Source organism: Microcaecilia unicolor, chromosome 11, assembly GCF_901765095.1.
Source record: "Microcaecilia unicolor chromosome 11, aMicUni1.1, whole genome shotgun sequence".
Classification (NCBI taxonomy): Eukaryota; Metazoa; Chordata; class Amphibia; order Gymnophiona; family Siphonopidae; genus Microcaecilia; species Microcaecilia unicolor.
Window position 1 is genome coordinate 75802595 of NC_044041.1, and position 21477 is coordinate 75824071.

Below are 21477 nucleotides of genomic sequence, written 5' to 3' on the forward strand. Positions count from 1 at the left end.
ACCCTTTTCCCTAATCGCAAACACTAACTGTATTAAAATTTTACATTGCCCAAGACTGTAAAGCTTCAGGAGGTAAAAAGATAGTGAAAATGTTCACAACAATATACATTCAACATTTATTGTTGAGGTTTTAAAAGTCAGGAATCAGAATTCTGACTGAATTGGCACGTTTTAAGATCATCCATCACCGACATACAGGTGTGTAATAAGTCAGTTTTTGCTTTTTTTTCTGCGTTGAAATTGGTTGTTTTTTCACCTAGGCATGTTTTTTTCTTTCTTAGGGCTTACGTACTGCAGAGGGAACCTAACCGAGGACAACAAAGCTGAATTATTTTTTCTGAGTTTAGAAGCAAACAGGAAGCTGGTGCACAAATGCAAAGGAGAACAGCTGTGCTCAAAGTTGGTTCTGTAGGAATGGAAACCAGCAATAGCTTAGCACATCAACAGAGAGCTCTATACAAAGTGGGCAGATGGAAGGGATTCATGCATTACCACAGCACTCTCTTCAGGAGATCCCAGGAGCCTACAAACCCTGGGGAAACACTTTATACACTGCTTACATGCTTGAAACTCACTAGCAAAATGTGAGAAATGAGGCAGACTCTCCTTGCCCTGCAGAGGAGGACTTAAATGTCTCCTCCATTTACATCCCACACATGGAGAAGCTATAACCAAGTTCTCCGTGGGAGTTAAACTTTAAAAGTAAAAAATGTTAATAGCTCTAGGGTTTCTGGAACTTGGGGGGGGGGGGGGGGGGGGGGGGAAGACAAGATGAGCAGGTTCCCTCCCCATGCTAAGTTATGCAGATTTGCTCATATGCAGATACCAAGCAAAGTCCTAACTCAAGGCATTGCTTCCTCAAACAGTCCCTATACCTGTGCTAAACAATACAGACAGCTCAGCTTTCCATTTCCTGAAAGATTCCCCAGGTGTGCACTAGCTCATAGGCAGCCGAGATCCCTCGGGCCTAAAGGTTTTCTGATATTTACAATGATAATACAATAATACACGACACATGGTATTTTCTTAACATGGCACGACTCGGCCGCAGCTTTATTTATATACAAAACATCTTAACCCTAGGTATACCCAAGCCGATCCAGCCTCTGGCTCATTATCCAACCCAGACCGCCTTCCTTAGCAAGACTGACCAATCGTAAACAGAGCTCCCCGCCGTACAGCAAGGGAGCTCAACCGTAAGCGCAGCTATGCCAGCTGCCTAGCTTATACCATCATGCTTGGGTACCCCGCCAAAGCTGCGACAAGATATATACAGGTACAATTCACACTAAACTGGGGGGAGCTGAGTGCATGCTGGTGCCCGGATGCCTGAAGAGGTCGTCCAGGCTCCACCCAGGGGCTTTTAAACCCCTTCTAGCTCGCCACCCTTACCAGCGGGGTGCCCTTGGGCGGATGGGAACATGCCCGCCACGCCTCGCTCGCACCGGTGCGCATGCCCGTCGGGGCACGGCGCCATGTTACAGGCGGCTCCGTGCACCTGAGGGGGCACTGCGCCTTGCTTTTGGTTTGTAACATCTCGCAGCATAGTATTGTGCAGGCTTCGTCCAAAAGGGTTCAGGGGTTATACTGGTTAAAGGCAGAAAGCCCACCAATGCCTGTACCAGAGTGGAGCTCCTGTCCCAGTGATCCTGGCATCAGAATGCACAATATGGTACATTTTGTCCGGTCCTTCCCTCTCCCCTTAGAAAAAAAAACAGTACTTCTGGCTTCCATTGGATCATCTGTTTCTGCTTCACATGTATGATAAAGCAAAAGAGCGAACAGTATTTCCCAGAATTCTTTCAAGTTAGGCACGTCATCCTTTCACCTCACGAGTTTTCAAAAAAAAAAAAAGGACTTTCCAAAGCAAAACTATGACATGTTGCCAGGCTAAGAGAGAGACACTGGCTAACCACCATTTGTACTCCAAATTCTTACACCCACCTTGTTAAAACTTGAATATTAGGCATTCACCAACTCTTTACAAAGTCTAACCGGTTCCAGCCTTGCAGCTCTAAAACCAGCAACTGGTCATCCCAGCATCCAAGACCACACGAACGAGAGAGTGATCATGGCAGCACGAAGCAGCAAGTGAAAGGCATGAGGGCAACAATGCAGCCATTTGGGCTAAGGCGCTTGCTTTCAAATTCTCAGTGGAAATATGATATGAGGCAGTCTGTTCTGCAGTCCTTTCCACAGTTTCACAGGAATGAAGCAAAACAGCAAGCTGTGTTTGGCTCGTACAAAGTCCAGCCCTAGCTACTGAACTTGTCAAATGTCAATGACCAGCGAGGAGCAGGCCCTGTTGCACCCATAATGTTCCTCTTTACCAGGGCAAAGTCTTTGGTTTTCATACCTTGTTTTGGAATAACTTGAGAATGTGGTTTTCGATAACCTGTTGGACTGCACATCAAGGAAAGAAAATTGAAAATGAGAAAAAAATCTGGCACAGTGAACAGAACAATTTTCTTAAGACAGCTAATATCATCAAAAGTGTTCTGCCAAAAATCACTGATAACAGTGAAGATAAGAGCATCTCATTGTGACAGCATTTGAGAAAAGCATCCCACATCCTAATTTATGCTCACTTTCTGAATAACTAAAATCAGGAGTTAGTGGTATGAGAAGGGCCAATGCTTCATTCATGGAAAGAATTATTATTATTTTACCTCCCCTACTCTTTAGCTCTAAAACTGGGAGCAACCAAACACCTAAATTAAAGTGGTTACAGTGAAGGACGGCAGAAACAGTCATTCAGTTACCCTTTCTGTGCCCCAGTGCCACAGCAAGGTCCATTGGTGTGTAACCAGAATCCGCTTCTGTGGTTAAATCCGCACCCTGAGCTGAAAGGAAACACAATCATTATAAGCTGCAGAGATGGAGAACAAAGAGCAAAAAACAGACACTAACAGTTGCAGGACCCCTGCCAAGGAACACAGTGCTTATATGACCTATCCCCCAATCTTATGTTTCAACAATTTTTATTGATGACAAATCAATATAAACATATCCAGCAATGAATAAACATAGATTCCACTAACAAAACATACATAATAAAGATATAACAGTATCGACAGTCATCAGACTTTTACTATTTGCTTCCCCCCCACCCCTACCCACTATGAGAAGAATTTGTATATACATTTCAACCTTCTGTTAATGACTATTCAAATTGCTCAGCACCTTCACAACAGGTTAAGAACATAAACTCAAACTGGTACACCTTGTCATCAAAAATTGTTGCCTTATCAACCCCCTTCCCCCCCTTCCAGCACCTCATTCCACTGATCTATCCCTCCCCCTTTCCTCCCTCACTGTTCCCTCCCCCCTTTCCCCCCATCCCTAACCCTCCTTCCCCTCCCTTCAGTCTATCCCCCAATCTTAATGGTACCTTGCCCAGTCGGTAGTGTGCTCAAGTCCTCATTCAAGCAGAAATTGATTCCTGAGAGCTTTAGTCCTGGAGTTCAGACATGAAGAAAACAGGCTTTGGCCATTTATACATGGCAATGATGAGCCTGGGTCCTTTGTGGTTAGATTTCTTACTTCCCACCCAGGTGCCCCTCCCTCTTTTTTTTTTTTTTTTGCTTCTGTTGTATAATTGCCAGAATGTGCTAGGAACAGTAAAAGGTTAATCTGGATGCAAATAACCTCTTACAGCTGCTTTGCTTTTATTTCTGTTTCAAATCTACTACTACTACTATTTAGCATTTCTATAGCGCTACAAGGCACATGCCTGTTATATTAAAAATTGCACATGTCACGGTGGTAGCAGAACTGTGAGCATCTTGGAGGTGATGGGTTTGGACATCAGCCAAGAGAAAGGGTGAAAAGCTGCTGCGAGTAGAGGGCACTGAAGAGTCAAGCAGAATGATTCTCAAACCAGTCCTGCAAGACCTACCTGTTCTTTAAGGGGCAATGAAGAATCCTCGCCTCCTTTTGGGCTGATATATCTGACTTGAGTACTGGTTAAGTTTTAGACTGCAACCCTTGGGGAATTTTCAATTGCTTGCTACAACAATTAAGAGGTCAAGTTGGAGTTGGACTCCTCTCCTAACCCAAGCCCCCAAAGATTTTGTTTACCTAGTAAAGCCTCCACGCATTTCACATGATTGGCCCGCACTGCATACAGCAAAGGTGTTCCCCCATTCTGAAACAGAAGAGTCACACAGTCACAATAGCTGCAGCACCTTTACCATCCACTTTGCCTCCACAGACCCTGCTCAATCTCTGGGCAGCCCCTTTCCACTTCTCCTGCAGCTCATGCAGGTTTTGCTGGTGCACCCACCGCCTCAGAAGAGCTGGTGTAGAACAGGTGAGGGGGTAGGGAGCAGATAGGGTCACTGACCAACCAGGCAAGGGGGAAGCCTATAAATTTCTTATTCTAAAGAGTATAACAAAAACGGAATCATTATGGTAATATGGAACATGGAGACAGTCAAAGGAGTAGTGTAGACAAATGACACTGCCAACAAATTTGAGGGAAGCGAAGATGTCAACATTAATCAACTCGAGACAGGGCTGTGTTTTGACGCTGAGAAGCGCCTGCCTCAGGAATCTGTAAAGGTTAATGTGGTTGTTAAAAAATAAGGTGCAGACACACTGAATAAAAAACCTGGTGTGTCTCAAAGCCAAATGTGAAACCGTCACAGGGTTGTGCACTATCGCATCAACCTTTACAGACTCCTTAGCCAGGCGCTTCACAGCACTAAAACACGGCCCCGTGTGGATCGATTAGTGTTTGTTGATGAATAAATCCCTTGTTTGACATTCTTCGACTCCCTCAAATTTGTTGGACGTGTCATTTGTCTACACTACTCCTTTGACTGTCTTACTACATTTATAGTGTTTCTTGTTCCTCCACTTTGGTGATTTGAGCAATATGGAACGTGGGCCATATCATTAGCCTGTAGTCAGCTCTGTCAGGAAAACCATGTAAACAGCATGAAGTGAACGCAGTCTTTCCTCCCCTAGAGAAAGATGTGTGACCATTCAGCTTTTCCCTTCCCCTCGCAAGGGTACAGGACAACCCCCAGCTAATTGCCTTGTCCATAATATCCCTGTGGTGTTTGTTTAGTAGATAGCCAAGAGAAACATCCATTTCTGTCCCAAAAGAAGCCCTAGCTTTGATCCCAATCCTCCCACCTCAGAAAGTGCTTTTTCAGTGTCTCCGCATCCTCATCCTCTAGCTCTGTTCATTTTACCCAGTCATAGATGTCGATGTCCACGTGTTTTTCCAACAGCATGAGGACTATGTCTGTGTATCCACCCATACTGGCCAGGGACAGTGCACTCTCTCGCTCCTTTGCCAGGATGTGAGGGTTAGCGCCCTTAAAATAAAAAGGAAAAGAAAACTATTACTTTCTGAATCCCAAACATTAGAGGGATTCCTATAAGCATAGATCTCAGAGAATAACAGAACAAGGTCATCTGCTCCCCATATCCTATATAATAATTTGCACCTCCAACGTTCCATGTCTGGCTGCCTGGGTTCATAACATCTCCTGACGTCAGCCAGCCTCCAGTGTTCCATTCCCCCTCACTGTCCCGCCCTTGCGTCAAGATGTAATGACGTCAGAGGTCGGAACAGTGAGAGGGAATGGAACGCTGGAGGCTGGCTGACGTCAGGAGATGTTACGAATGGAATGGAAGCCAGCGCCAGCCAGCCAACATTCAGGTACAAATTGCGGGGAGGAGAGAATCGCTGGACATGGAGGGGAGGGCAGGGGAAAGAGAAAAAAAAAAAAAAAACTTACATGACAGCCTTCCTAGGGCCCTTTTCATTGTTGAGGAAATGGGCATGGTTCCACTAGTGTGTGTGTGTGTATATATGACACACACCTGTCTGAGATGGGTAAGATCTATATCTATCTATCTATAGATAGATAGATATAGATCTTACCCATCTCAGACAGGTGTGTGTCCAGCCCTGGCCTTTCCCAGTGATGGAAATTTCACCACCTGAAAGGTAAATTGTTCCAGTACTGCACTGCTTTTAACCTACTTGTTCTACACCCAGTATCTAACTGAAATTTCCTCTCCTGTATTTTAAACTCATCCTTACTTGAGGAGTAGCCTAGTGGTTAGTGCAGTGGACTTTGATCCTGGGGAACTGAGTTTGATTCCCACTGCAGCTCCTTGTGACTCTGGGCAAGTCACGTAACCCTCCATTGCCCCTGGTACAAAATAAGTACCTGAATACATGTAAACCGCTTTGAATGTAGTTGCAAAAACCTCAGAAAGGCAGTATATCAAGTCCCATTTCCCTTTCCTTTCCCTTAATCTCATAAAGATACTCACCGTCCACATTGCAACCTTGTTTTTAAGAAGTCGGCCTCCATCTTTTCTTTCTCTAGCTAAAACCCAGCACCTTGAACCTATCCCTGGGGATCATATATCCTCTGACTCTCACTATTGCAAGTATCTCGGCATCCTTATGTGCTACCTCAGCAAGTCTTCCACGCGACTTCTGCCACCTTACCAATGCCAGTAAAGCACGGACTGTTTCAGTTTCTCCAAATGCAGCCGCCCACATGAGACACGTGAACCCTCGCTCGTCAGCTGCATCAATTAGGCTGTTATCTGAAAAGAAAATGATCACACGAGACATTTTTGCTTCAAATGCAGTGAACATCAGGATTTCCTAACCCACTCCTCTGGGCCATCAACCAAAGATGGTTGTCAGGATATCTGCATTGGTCTCTGCGTACATGTGGATGGAGACCTGGGAAACTGGCATGTTATGGCAAGCCAGACTTGGAGAAGGGTACCAAGGCCCAAGCCATTTCTAGAGCAGAAATGAGAAGCCTAGCACACTCAAAGGTTGATGACGCTGTTAAGTGAGAAGGGCAACACCAGAAAGTTTTACGACATGCTACTCCCTACCCAACTCTACTACTAATCATTTCTATAGCACTACTAGACAAACTCTGTGATACAGTTCTTGTCCCCCCCCCCCCCCCCAAGATCATACCTCTTCAGCCATCACAGAATGCATATAAAACTAGTAATTTAGAGAACCTCTCAAAATTCAGGGGGCTCATTCTGCCAAACACCTGAAATTACTAGGCCAGTGAATGCCAAGACTGTTGGAAGTTTAGCACTGCCAACTTAGGGTGACATTGTAGATTAGTAGTTGGAGCAGCAGGCTGAGAACCAGGGAAGCCAGGATTTAAACCTCATTTACTCCTTGAGACCTTGGACAAGTCACTTCACCCTCAACTGCCTTAGTTATAACCTAGTAAGCTCTAAGCAGTTTATTTTTATTTCATTTCTTTGTTGCGTTTGTTGTATTTATTATTGAATTATGTATGTTGAAGTTGTAATCTGCTTAGAATTTTATTAGATAATGCGGAATACAAGTTTTTTTACAACAATAAATACCTGCTGTACCCAAGTGTAAAACTCATCCTGAACTCATATTTGGAAAGAAATTAAATCTAAAATTCCAAGGGCCTCTTATCAATCCGCAATAGCAGCTCCTGGTGCAGTAATGCCAACAAAGCCCATTCAATGGGCTCAAGCCAGCATTGCCGCGTGAGAACTGCTAGCATGGCGTGATAAAAGAGGCCCCAATTGCATGCTACCCTAGACCAATGCATTGCAGTTCTCTAAAATTGGTTTTGACTTATTTCTTAACAGGAATCCTTTCAACAGCTCAACTCTACTGGGTGGCGTTTATCCTAAAATAACTAGGGGCTTCTGGGAGCACTCTTCCCCAGCACAGAGGAGAGGAGTAAAATTCAACCAACCTTTTTGCAGGTGACTTTCTAACAAAGTTAGCTCGCCCTGTGCTGCCAGCTGATGAATGGATAGAGCTACAATGGAAAAGGAGAAAAACATATTTCAGATACATTGTTACCTTTCTGTTTTTGTTATGTTTCCTATTTTTGTTTACTTTGTTGAAACTGGCTCCCTAAGGAAGAGATTTATTATTATTTAAACTATGTTGCCTTTTTTTTTTCACTCATCTTCAGAACTTTGCCAGGAGACTGGGGTTTTTTTTCTATTTCTAAGGGAAAAAAATTAGTGGTAAAGAGAGTAAATACATTTTATTTTTCCCTGTTTCTGACTAAATAGCAATTTCCAAGTTACAAAATAAAAACCAGTTATAAAAATAATGTTTGTAGAAATAAAGTCATTAAAACCATTTATATTTGCCTAAGATGAAGGCATCCAATTTTTATTCTGTGTATCTCCAGTACAGGCTGACCAAATTTCAGTTTCAGTGTTAAAACTGGCCTGAAATCAGTGTTCAGCCTTGCTTCATTTTTGGCTGTAACCGAAATTATGCTGCGCAGCCTCCACTCCCTCCTTCCTCAACTAAAAACAGCCTCTCCCAGACCCACTCGCTGGCAGTAGCCCCCCTCCCAACAACCCCTCCTCCTGAGCCTATCGGCTCAGACTCGGTGGCTAGTGAGGGCAGGAGCGATCCCCACTCGGACCTGCCTCAAAATGGCTTCCAGCAGCAGTCTCACAAGATTGCTGCTAAAAGTCCAGGGAAGCCATTTTAAGGCAGGAGTAGGTGTGGGTAAGGAGCTCCTGCCCCCCACCAGCCACCAACAAATCCAACAAAGGATGGGAGGCAGGCTGTTAAAGGGCGGGGCCAGTTTCATTTTCAGCTTCGGTTTGTACCGAAACCGAGCAGCCAATTGTTATACAATGTAAAGTCCCATTTAACTTTCTAAAAATTGGCCTTAATAAAAAAAAAGAATCAGACCTGTAAACAGTCACGAGGGCACTGGCGCTCAGATACTATAACACTGACATTAGAGGAACCTATGTACTACACACTAAACAGAAAAACCCCTTTAGTACAGAGGTTTTACTGATGGCCCTCGAAAGCTGCAAACAGTTTGGGTTCTCAGGGTATTCTTAATGAATATGCATGAGATAGCAGACATGTAGATCTACCTCCACTGTATGCTAATCTATATTAGGGATACCCTGAAAACCCAAAGCCACCAGAGCATCTCAGGGACTAGAAGTGAATACCTCTGCTTTGGTATTGCTGGCTTTATGACTTTATGGAGAATTAAGCATCTAATTGTTCACAACTTGAAATAAAACCAAGAGGTTCATTTTCAAAGCACACAGAGGCATATTCTCAAAGCACTTAGCCTTCCAAAATTCCATAGGTTTCTTTGGAAGGCTAAGTGCTTTGAAAATATGCCTCATAGGCTCATTTTCAAAACAGAAAAACGTCCAAAAACGGCACAATGTTGCATTTGGACTAACGCGCCTATATATTTCCTTGGGAACTCTGCTCCTCAGGTAAGGCACTTATCTCTACCCTTCTCCTCCACCACTAATTCCAGGCTCCGTTCCTTCCTTCTCTCTGCACCTTGTGTTTGGAATATATTTCCTGAGTTAGTAGGCCATGCTCCCCCTCTGTTCAAATCCAGGTTAAAAGCCCACCTTTTTGAGGCTGCTTTTAATCTTAACCCCTTATTGGCATGTTTTATTCATTCCTCTAATGACAACTTCCTAATCCCTTATTTGTCCTGTTTGTCTGTTGTGAATAGACTGTAAGCTCTGTCGAGCAGGAATTGTGTCTCACGTGTTTGTGTACAGTACTGTGTACGTGTAGTGGCATTAGAAAAATAAGCAGCTGTATCAGTAGTAGAAGAGCTACTGAAGAACTGGGGCAATGAATCTAGGATTTTTTTTCTCTCAAAAAAAAAAAAAAAAAAAAGTGTTCCTGCATTTACCAGTGTAATTCTGTTCTCTTGGAAGCATTAAGAGATACTGTGAGCTTTATGGGTTGCATGCATTGTTTACCTTGACAGTATGAATTATTTCCTATATTTTTATGATGTTCCAGTTTCTTTTTATTCTTTTAGTTTCTATTGTAAACCACCTTGACCTGTTTGTCAGAGAAGACAGTATAGCAAACTTTCCAGATAAACATAAACATGTGTCCATGTGCCAGGCTTCCCTCATAGCTAAAGAAACATTTGAATAGACAGAGACCTTATTCCACTGAGGAGGACCAAGGGAGCAATTCTGTCCCAGAAACAAAAGATATTGTCAGATTAAACCTCAAGAAATACTTGCTGTTTTATGACTGTTTTCTTCAAGTTCCAGTCCCCCTGACAATTACTACTACACGTCACAGTGCATTATACAAAACACATGAGACAGTCCCTGCTGGACAGAAAAACAGGGCAAATAAGGAATTAGGGAGTTATTTAGTGTGGGAATGATTAAAACAGACATGGGTACCGAACAGGAGTGAAGGAGTGGCCTAATGGTTAGTGCAGCGGGTTGTGGAACCAGGTTCAATTCCCTCTGCAGCTCTATTTGACCCTGGGCAAGTCACTTAACCCTCCACTGCCCCAGGTACAATATATTTAGATTGTGAGCCCATCAGGGACAGTGCAATCACCATCTCAATTCGTGCTTCAAAATGAGGTGGTATATCAAATTGATAAACTTAGGAGTTAAAAGCAGCCTCAAAAAGTGTGTAAATGTGCAATCAAAAAAAGAAAAAAATAACCCAATCTGGGGCAGCAGTAGGGCATTTTATTTTTCCCTGTTTATCTCCAGACCACGTCTCTTGAGCCCCTTCCTCATCCACTCTCCCCACCCAAAATGTGCTTGATCAGATAGCTCAAAGTTACTCACAATCAGCAGTAGCCGGAAGGACAGAGATCTCATTCTTCCGCTGCCTGTTGGTCAAGGTAGTGGAGTGCTTTAATGAACTGCCAACTTTATCTAAAACAGAACCATCACCATTCAAGTCAACTTTGTCAGTAAACTTGGTTTTACAACCAGACGTTTTGCTGCCGCTGACTGTAATAAGATACAACTCAAGAGGAAGATTTTACCAGGATCTGGTTTCTTCTACATGTATTTGATGCAGCAAAATTACTACTACAGGCAAAACATATATTTTGGAAGCACAATGAAAGCTGTGGAGCTGCCCTCTTACTTCCCAGAATGAAGATCTTTGGCCGCTCCTGCTTTTTTTACTTTACCTTCCAACGCACTACAGGATTTGCAGCCCCTGAAGCTTCTATGTGAAATGAAGAACGTATTATGTTCAAAATTTGCACACTGGTTTATAAAATCATTCATGGCGAGACCCCGGCCTACATGTCAGACCTCATAGACTTACCAACCAGGAACACAAAAAGGTCAGCACGCACATTCCTGAATCTCCACTACCCCAGCTGCAAAGGACTAAAATATAAATTAACATATGCATCCAGCTTCTCCTACATAAGCACCCAACTATGGAATGCACTACCAAACGTCATAAAAACAATGCACGACCTAACTAACTTCCAAAAATCACTAAAAACCAACCTGTTCAATAAGGCATACCACAATGATCCATCCTAAACACCAGAACTGGACAAAACTCTCTATACTTGACTGCTTAATCTACTCTGTCACTTATGAACTTTAATGCAGTACCTCCTTGTATTTCTCATTCCGGAAATGGCGATCGCCATTAAGGAACAATGTAAGCCACATTGAGCCTACAAATAGGTGGGAAAATGTGGGATACAAATGCAACAAATAAATAAATAAATCAGTGCTGCAAATATCAGGACGGGTTGTTCTCAGAAATCCAAGACTGGCATAAAATTTCTTTCCTTTCATTATGTTATATTGCATCTCTGATGCCCATTAAAGAAAAATATACTGGCCATTATATCACACTAAGACATTAGCAAGCATGATGTCAGCCAAGCAGGTAAAAAAGGAGTAAAAGATTTTAAGTGTAAAAAATACCAATGACTTTATAGGAACTACCGTATTTTTCGGACCATAAGACGCACCTAGGTTTTAGAGGAGGGAAATAGGAAAAAAATTTTTTCCTTTTTCCCTCCTCTAAAACCTAAGTGCTCCGGTGCGTCTTGTCCGAGTTCAGGATCGCCCTCCCCTACTTACGTGACGCGATGTTCCCTGGTGGTCTAGTGACGTCGGGGCAGGAAAGAGCCCCCTCTTTCCTGCCCAGCGCGCTGCTCTCCGTCCTCCTGACTGGTTCCTGACGGTCTAGGCGAGATTCAAAATGGCCGCCGAGAATTTCGCTGACACCGTCAGGAACCAGTCAGGAGGACGGAGAGCAGCGCGCTGGGCAGGAAAGAGGGCCTCTTTCCTGCCCCGACGTCACTAGACCACCAGGGAACATCGCATCACGTAAGTAGGGGAGGGCAATCCTGAACTCGCTACCTTCGGACTATAAGACGCACCCCCCATTTTCCTCCCAAATTTTTGGGGAAAAAAGTGCGTCTTATAGTCTGAAAAATACGGTATTTTAGCTGATAATACCATTACTTCTTTGCCTGCGTTTTTGAAATATTGAAGGGTGCATTTGTCTGCAACTCATGCTTTATAAAGCCAAGGCTTGGGACTTCCGGTGATGCGGTGAGCGGAGCGGCAGCAGCTGAGCTCGGCTCTGAGGTTTCCCGCCCCTGAGCGCGAAAATTAAATCGTAGTTGCAAAGTCAAAACCGACTAAATCACTAACGTGCGGTGAACAATTTATGGAAAACTTCTTGCAGAAAACCTCACCTGGGATGGCACAGAAATCAACGCGGAAAGAGAAGAGCAAGGTAGGAGGCGGCGAATCTAAAATGGCGGATAACATCACGATGCCGGCCCCGACCTTCACTGACGCTCAGTTGGAGCAGTTAACTGCGGCAGTGATAAAAGCGCTGGACCCGGGCTGGAGCGCGCTTTCACAGCAAGTGGAGGAAATTAAAACCGGCCTCGATGGACTGGGAATCCGGACGGGGGAACCTGGAGACGAGAGTAACAGCACTTGAGGATGATGTCCGTTCGCAGGCCCCCGATATAGTGAGCCTTAAAAAACAAATGGCAGCACAAGCTATGAAACTGGAGGACCTGGAGAATCGCTCCAGAAGGAGTAATATTCGAATAGTGGGTATCCCAGAGAGAATACCGGAACAAAACTTGGAAACATGGCTGGAGGCGTGGTTGGCAAAAGAACTAGCGCTAACAGACTCCGGGAACCCGCTGGTAATTGAGAGAGCACACCGCGTGGGTCGGAAAGAGGAAGCCAAAAATCGCCCCAGAGTAATAGTAGCAAAAATCCACAATTTCAGACACAAAGTGGAGATCATGAGGGGCTTTCGCTTAAAGAGAGAAGAGCTCAGATACGATGGACATAAAATCTTAATTTTCCAGGATTACTCAAAATCTGTTCAGGAGCAGCGAAGAGGCTTTCACCCAGTGTGTACCTGGCTAATCAAAAAGGACATAAAATTTGCTCTAATGTATCCGGCCCGCTTGAAAATTCTGCACCAGGAGAAATGGCACCATTTTACAACAGTGGCTGAGGTGAAATCCTTTTTAACAGACAAGGGGTATGAAGTTGAAAGCTGATGGTTATATGTTTGATGAATGTTTCACTGCCATGTTAAATGTTACCTGTTTAAAAGCATTATCGGCTAGACAAAAATGTTACCAGACGGGCACGGGGGCGGGAGCCTCTTGCCTCTAAAGGGAGCGGACATTTTGCGAGTAGCATCGCGAAGTGAGAGGGGCGGTTTAGATTAGAAGGGAGAATAAAGGAAACGGAAGGGTTAGGGATGAAGATGGGGGAGGGGTGGGGTGGAAAGAGGCAGGGAGGATAGTCGGAAAAGAAACACCAAAAAGGGGGAGGACAGAGGGACAGAAGTAACCTTGCACCACTCAAGGCAATGTGATGGAAGTTTAGAAACCATTGAGGCGCCCGCGGGTGGCGATACTTGGGGGGAGGCTGGGCTCCCGAGGGAAGGTTTAAATGATGGGGACCATTGTTGGAACTTGTACTTAGCTACATATGACACAAATTAAAAAAATTCGTTTCACTTCATGGAATGTGGGAGGAATCACATCACCTATAAAACGGGCAAACATTTTGTCGGCTTTACGCCGCCAAGGGACGGATATAGCATGCATACAAGAGACCCACCTTTCCGAGCTGGAGCATGAAAAACTAAAAAGGTCATGGGTGGGAGAGGTCTTCTCAGCATCAGCAAATGGGCGGAGAAGAGGTGTAGCGATATTGATAGGACGGGGGGTGGCCGCTAAGGCCGAGCTACTCTCCAAGGACCCACAAGGATGATATGTGCTGGTGCGGCTATGGCTGCAGGGGAGACAAATGGCGTTATTAGGCTTATACGGACCCAATGTATATGATCCGAGCTTTTATCAATCCCTTGTACGGCAATGTGCAGTATTGAAATACCCACTAATAATAATGGGTGACTAACTTGGTGGCAGACCCAGCACAAGATTGCTCAAGACCGAATGGAGAACAGAGTGGTGGCCAACGAGCGCAGGCCCTACGTACGTTTATGCGCACCCTGGGAGTTCTAGATGCATGGCGTACACTACACCCAGGCGAGAGGGACTTTACCCATGTGTCCAGGGCCCATGGGACCCTTTCGAGGATTGACTACATCCTGGTTAGCAGAGAGGTATTCCCAGAAATTGTACGAGCAGAGATAGGCCCAGAAGAGATATCCGACCATAGCCCAATATGGGTGGATGTGGAGGCCCCTAGTTACTACCAAGCGGGCAGGGGATGGAGGTTCCCGGGGTACCTATACAAGGATAAGGATTTCTCACAATACCTTAATCAAAAATGGGAAGCCTATGTAGTATCTAATGTGCAACATGCAGACAGCCCTAACCTCTACTGGATGACCGCAAAAGCAGTTTTAAGAGGCGATGTGATAGCATATGTGGCAGCACGAAATAAAAAGATAGCTAGAGCCATTATACAACTAGAAAAGCAATTCCAGAGAGCCAAACGGCAATATGCGGGCAACCCAAATAAAAAGACCTGGGAACGGCTAAAAACGACACAAGTAGCTCTCAATTCCCACATACATGAGAAAGCCACCAGAGTGATGTTTTATCACAAATACAAGCTGTATAGGTACGGCAATAAAATGGGCTCAATGTTGGCGAAGTTGGTATCGAATTGGAAACCTCATAAGGTGATTACAGCGGTGAAAGATAAGCAAGGGAAGATAAAGACCAAAAGTGAAGAGATTAAGCAGATATTTGCTCAATACTACTCTCAACTATATCAAAAACAGCAAGGGCCCAGAGAGGCATCGTTAAACGCCTATCTGCGGGGGGTGGGCACCATGCACCTGACAGACCAAGAGATACAACTGTTGAATGAACCCATCCAGGGGAAAGAGCTTCAGGGGGTGGTCCGGGGGCTGGCGCTGCATTCAGCGCCGGGCCCGGATGGGTTTTCGGGAGAGTTCTATAAGTTGTTGCCAGAGTCCTTCTTGGGAACTTTGGGAGCCTATTTTGACAGTGTAGTTCAGACTAAGAGTTTCCCCCGTTACGCAAATACGGCACTCATCACCTTACTGCCGAAGCCGGGTAAACCAGAGGACCAGGCGGAAGCATATTGGCCCATTTCATTATTAAATGTAGACAACAAAATTTTAGCGAAAATATTAGCAAACAGACTATCAAACATATTGCCCAGGCTGATAGGAGAACAGACGGAGTTCGTGAGACAGAGGGAGGCAGGAGGGAATGTCCGCAAACTATTAATAGCAATGGCTCGGAGCAAGGCAGAAAGTGTTACAACATTACTCCTAAGCCTCGATGCCAAAAAAGCTTTCGATAAAGTAGATTGGGAGTTTATGTTTGGCACACTGCAACATATGGGATTTCAAGGGTGGTTTTACAATGCCATAAGAGCCCTCTACACAGAGCCAACAGCTGAGATCCTTATCAATGGGGTGAGAAGCGAAAATTTTGAGATTTGTAGAGGGACGCGCCAGGGATACCCCCTTTCGCCCTTGTTATTTATATTGTCCTTAGAGCCCTTACTTAGAGCAATAAAATCGGAGGAGGGGATACAACGGGTTAGGTTGGGAACTCACAATATAAGAGCGCTGGCATTTGCGGACGACCTGTTGATCTTAATCACGAACCCGAATAGCTCCCTCCCGAGTCTGCTAACAATACTCGACAAGTACAGTAAGTTCTCGGGTTTCACTTTAAACTTCACAAAATCAACAGCTATGATGGTGCAAGGGGAAGGGGCCAAATGGCAAGGAACCCTTAAGATGACCTGGGCGGAGGAAGAATTTAGATATCTTGGGGTCCGGGTACCGAAGGATTTATCACAACTATATGCATTGAATGTTACTAGACTGATGGGAGACTCATGTGCTAGGTTACAGCTTTGGCAGGCATACCCACTTTCCTTAATAGGGCGTATTGCCATAATAAATATGATGATAGTGCCAAGATGGCTTTATGCATTTCAGGTATTGCCACTATACCTTTCCCTTAAAGATGAAAAAACATTAAATAGGGCCATTAGTAGATTTCTCTGGCGGGGAAAAAAGCCCCGAATACCCCTGTCGATTTTACAAACTCCAGTGGAATATGGTGGCCTGGGACTCCAGAACATACGATACCTGACGGTGGCAAGTGGCATACGCCACATAAACGACTGGTTGAGAGACACTAGCTTTTTCTCAGCCACCACATTGGAGCAGTCAGCACTGCAAAACATGCACTTTGGCTATTTGTTGCATGCACCAAGGACAAAAGTTCAAAATGAGTTTGAGGATACAGGAATTTTCACGACAGAACGAGCAGTCTGGAGGTGGGTTTGCAGATTGCATCGATTCTCAGCAAGGACAACACCGTACCTACCTATATGTGGGAACCCAGACTTTCAGCCAGGACAGCTACATAAGGCCTACCGGAGATGGAAACAACAGGGCTTGGTGTATTTGGTACAGGTGCTGACAGAAGATGGGAAAGTCAAACCCTTTTGTGAACTACAGTCTAAATATCAACTGCTGCCGTCGGATCTGTTTTACTACTATCAGCTGAAATATTACATAGTTAGCCTGCCCTGGGATTCCCTAACAGAAGATGTCCAAGAGGAACTGGCAGAAGCATTCACTATTAGATCACAACAGAAAGTACCACTCACATTCCACCATAGACATATAAAAGATGCAATCCCTGAGCTGGACTATGGGAAATTAGCAGAGGTGTGGAGTGGAGAACTGGATGGGACTATAACGGCAGCAACTTTGAAAGACCACATCCTAGGGTTGAGGCGGACGACCTCAATGGCAAGGCATTGGGAGCTCCAATACCGGATGGTGATGCGAGCTCCAATACCGCCGAGAAGGGCCTTTCACATGGGGCTATCCCCAGACGGAGCATGCCCGAAGTGTGGAGCAGAGGGAGCTACACTTGGGCACATGTTCTGGACATGCCCAACCACACGAGCATTCTGGGATAGACTGTTACAATGGATCTCAAGCATTTGGCAATTCGACTGGCGCCCTGGACCGGAGATGCTGTTTGGAAAACTACAAATGCAAGGCAAGATGGCCCCGGGCATGCGGGAGTTTGCGGCTTGGGCCATCATTGTGGCCAAGAAATCTATACTTACAGCTTGGTTGTCCCCGAAACCACCCCAAAACCAATTCTGGCGAGGGGAGATGATACAGCTTATGAGATTCGAAAGATTAGAAATGAATCGCCAACCCCTGGCCAGAGATTTGAGATTTCAATGCAGATGGGGCCCCTTTCTAGACTCTATGACACCTGCGGCCCGAGGATATTTATTGAATATGTAAATAAGTCAAAACAAAATGGACCTCTACAAAAGGACAATGAGACCTGCCTCTTGGGGGGGAAAAGGGAGGGGGGATGGATGGTTGTTTTGTGGGGGGGAGGTGATGTTTAATTGAGGGAGTTGGGGTTACAAAATTAAGCTGTAAAAAGAGTTCAGACACTGATAAAGATATAGAAGTGACTGTATTAGCGAATTACAATGCCTGGACACTATGCATTATAAGTACGTTGTGTTAAGTGAAAAGTTAATAAAAATCATTTAAACATAAAGCCAAGGCTTACCATTGTGAGTAGGCACATCCTGCTCCACATGCGGGGTCAATTCCTCCTGATACAGGTGGAGAATCACAGTATCCTGGTCATCTTCACTATAGTGCTCTTCAGCCTGCTCCCCTATGGGACCCTGGTCAGACTGGAGGATACTCAAACCTGTGTCTTCCATTCTTACAATTACTTATTAAAGAGGTAAAAAGTACAGTCAGTAGACAGCGATGGAAGTTTAGCAGTGGTTATCCCCTAGAGGACACTCAGTTTTCTAAAAATAATGCAGTAGTAGAATATAGTACAACAAAGGAGTCCCTTTTGCCAAGCTGTTTAAGAAATGGGCTTAGCATGCACTTAGGCCTTTCCCATGTGCTAAGCCCATTTCTGGTATGTTTCACTGATGACCCAAAAACAACTGGGTTCTAGATAACAATCTGGCATCACATATAGGGGTATGTTTACTAAGGTGCATTAGCGTTTCTAACACACCTTTAAATTTAAGGCGCGTTAAACACTAACACGCCTATACATTTCTTTGGACATGTTAGTGTTTAACATGTGTAAACCAATTACGCACATTAAAAACGCTAACGCACTCAAAGTGCACCTTAGTAAACATAGGTGTTAGTGTTCAAACACACACAAGAAATTTTTTTGCCAGTAAATACTAAATCATATATTTAAAATAATGATTAAAATATTATATGGTGCTTAAGAGTGAGTAAAGTGGTTTACACCACATGATGTGGATTCCAGCATAAGCACTAAACTGTAATCCATCTACAAGGACAAAATGGAACAAATATTTCTTCAAAAATGACAAATTGTCTCTAAAGTCATTCAAAATATTGTCACTTAAACATCCAATAACAAAATCTATGTCCAGAAAACATCCAATGTCCAAACAAATGTTTAACAACATTCTCCGGTGCAAAATAGTTCCGATGAATTGCTGGTGTCCAAGCATCAAAGTGTCAACCTCGTGCTATGTGAATATCCCCTCTACAATCATCATAATAAATCTTCCAAGTATGTTCTTGACGTGGAGCCACGTTTCGCCGTTATCAGTGTCTTCGGGAGAAGAAGCTGTACCGGTGGCGGGAAACAGAGCGGGGTCAGTGCCGGTGTGTCGAAGCACATGAGAGCCAGAGTCGCACAGAGAGAAAAAGCAGGTGATGCCCACTTTGAATGACTTTAGGGACAATTTATCCACTCCTACCCTAGCTGATACAATATTTAGCCATGTCTGACCTTGTGTGCTTTAGTCTCCTTATTTTCTAACTCCTCTTACTCTCTTACCTATCTATATGTTCCATCTTTGCTTATACTCTTCACTGTCAATTAAAATGTTCTACTACATATTGTGTTGACATTGTAAGTAGTATACTGTCATACTTTGTATTGTTATTTGAATATTCTTACTGCTGTAATTACCTATTGCTCATGTTTGATTTATTCTGACTGTACACCGCCTTGAGTGAATTCCTTCAAAAAGGAAGTAAATCCTAATAAATAAAATTTGTCATTTTTGAATATTTGTTTCATTTGTCCTTATAAAACAAGGATTTCTTACCTGCTCGAGGGTAGGTGGTGTGGGCACCCGGTGAAATGATGGATTAAAGTTAAGTGCTTATGTTGGTATCCACATCATGTGGTGTAAGGCACATTAGTCACTCTGAGCACCATATAATATTTTAATCAGTATTTTAAATATATGACTTATTATTTCCTGGTACAAATCTTTTTTTTACGTTTCACTGATGGTCATGCACTGTTGTACACAGCCATTAAAAAAAAAAATTACTGTGCAAGCACTTACCATCACCTATTTTGGAGGAAATAAGGGCTCCCACGTTAACAAGCACTAATCAGTTAGTGTGCAGTAATATAGATGCGCTGATTAATGCAGGACCCACTCCCCACCCCCTCAAAAGAAACGACAAAAAATAATAACCGGACACTTAGAACACACACATGCCAAAACTTACGTAGAACACTTTAGGGCATCTCGCATTAGGCTATTTTTGCTGCGTTAAGCACATGCTAGTGCTTAGCACAGTTTAGTAAAAGGGCCCCAAAATGTCTTAAAAGTAGTATTCAGAGTACATGAGCTTTTCAAGTTTTATCGCGAGAGACATTAATACTTAAGTGGATCACTGTCGGGGCAGGTCCACTGAGAACCTAAAAATAAAAAATAATTAACAGCTTTAATATCATCACATCTTGCGCCCCTGTACCACGTGGTCATGACTGACATTTATTTATAATCATGCTGCGGAAGCAGAAACAAAGCAAAGCCAGGGAGACTCAGCAATAGCAGCAGTACCCCAACCACAATTTGGCCAAAAAGCTTCGATCTAGAGCAGGCTTGTGCAACCTACGGCCCAAGGGCCAGAACCCGGCCCACCAAGTGCTTTTTTCTGGCCCTCGGAAGCTTGGTAATTCTTGTGGTTCTTACAGCAGGATTCCTGCTTCCCCACCTCAAGTCGGCTCCCTGTGGTTCAAACTTATGGAGAGCTAAGTCATGGTGGAGAAGCAGGAATCCTGCCATTTTCTTTTGTAGCTGAAGAAAGGTAAGGAAAAAGAAACTATGGGGGTCAATTTTACAAAGCATCGGTAAGCCCCCGGAAATGGCTTGTACAGCGGTAGCCCGGCAGTAATCAGGCAATGCCGCCAGGTTACCATGGGAGCCCTTATCACCACCTCAAAGGTGGCAGTAAGAGCGCCCTACCACACGGCCATGTTTGTCTGGGGGCTTTTTACCCACTGCAGTTAAAAAAAGGCCCTGATAGGTGAGAAAATGGTCCCACCACCAGCACAGGGCCCTTTTTCCCGCAGATTGGTAAAAGGACCCCAAGGTGAAGGCTGGGGGGGGTGGGGGGTTACACGACCGAGAGTAAGACTGGGCGACAGCTTGGAAGGGGATGATGCACTGTCATAGTATGCCACTATTTGGCAAAACATACAGAAAATACAATGGTGCATTTAGCCCTCTGAATGTTGCAAAATTTAAAGGGCTCCTTTTACTAAGTGCCCCATCCTAACAGCACCCACTGATCAAGTCACTGAATCCAAGTATTACAGTTTTTACAAATACTACTAAAGAAATACATAAAAAGGTTAAACTAGAAGGAAACAATTTATAAAGTAGCAGATTACAAAACTAACAAGAACAATCCAGCAGTGCGCCAGGTACCCACCAAGAAAGCGAGGATGGTCTCCTGGTAACTCTGAGTACGGCCAGGCTTAATCAGAGCCCTGACACATGTGCCAGAGATTTAGTAGCCCCTGACTGATGAAGGGGACAGCACACAACACGCAGAACCTCCGCGAAGGGAATATTATGTCACTATTAAGAGAAAAGACAATCTCACTGCCCACGCCCCTCTACCATTTCCTAGAAGTCAGCTGCTCTTGAAGCTGCCTTCTGGTTGGCCAGACCGCCGGACGCGTTGATTGGTCCAATGAGCTCTCTATCCTGACTGGACGCTGCTATTTCCCTCCATAGAATAAAGAGTTCCTTCAAGGTTAGGTTAGGCTGGCTTAAATGGTGTCCTTTAGTGATTCAGAGGAGTCACCCTCCAATTTTATATGGATTCTTGTCTGGGTTATTTTC

At 44.3% G+C, this 21477-nt stretch overlaps 1 protein-coding gene across 1 annotated transcript; it reads right to left on the reverse strand.

Moving 5' to 3' along the window:
- Positions 1–221: 221 nt before the first annotated feature.
- Positions 222–21200, reverse strand: RFXANK (regulatory factor X associated ankyrin containing protein). The gene is made up of 9 exons (XM_030218562.1): positions 21062–21200; positions 17880–18050; positions 10624–10713; positions 7749–7814; positions 6479–6579; positions 5202–5327; positions 4081–4147; positions 2763–2843; positions 222–2403 (listed from the first exon to the last, which is right to left on the reverse strand). The coding sequence occupies exons 2-9, from the start codon at positions 18037–18039 to the stop codon at positions 2351–2353; spliced, it is 744 nt and encodes a 247-aa protein (XP_030074422.1). The 5' UTR covers positions 18040–18050; positions 21062–21200; the 3' UTR covers positions 222–2350.
- Between the last annotated feature and the right edge of the window lie 277 nt (positions 21201–21477).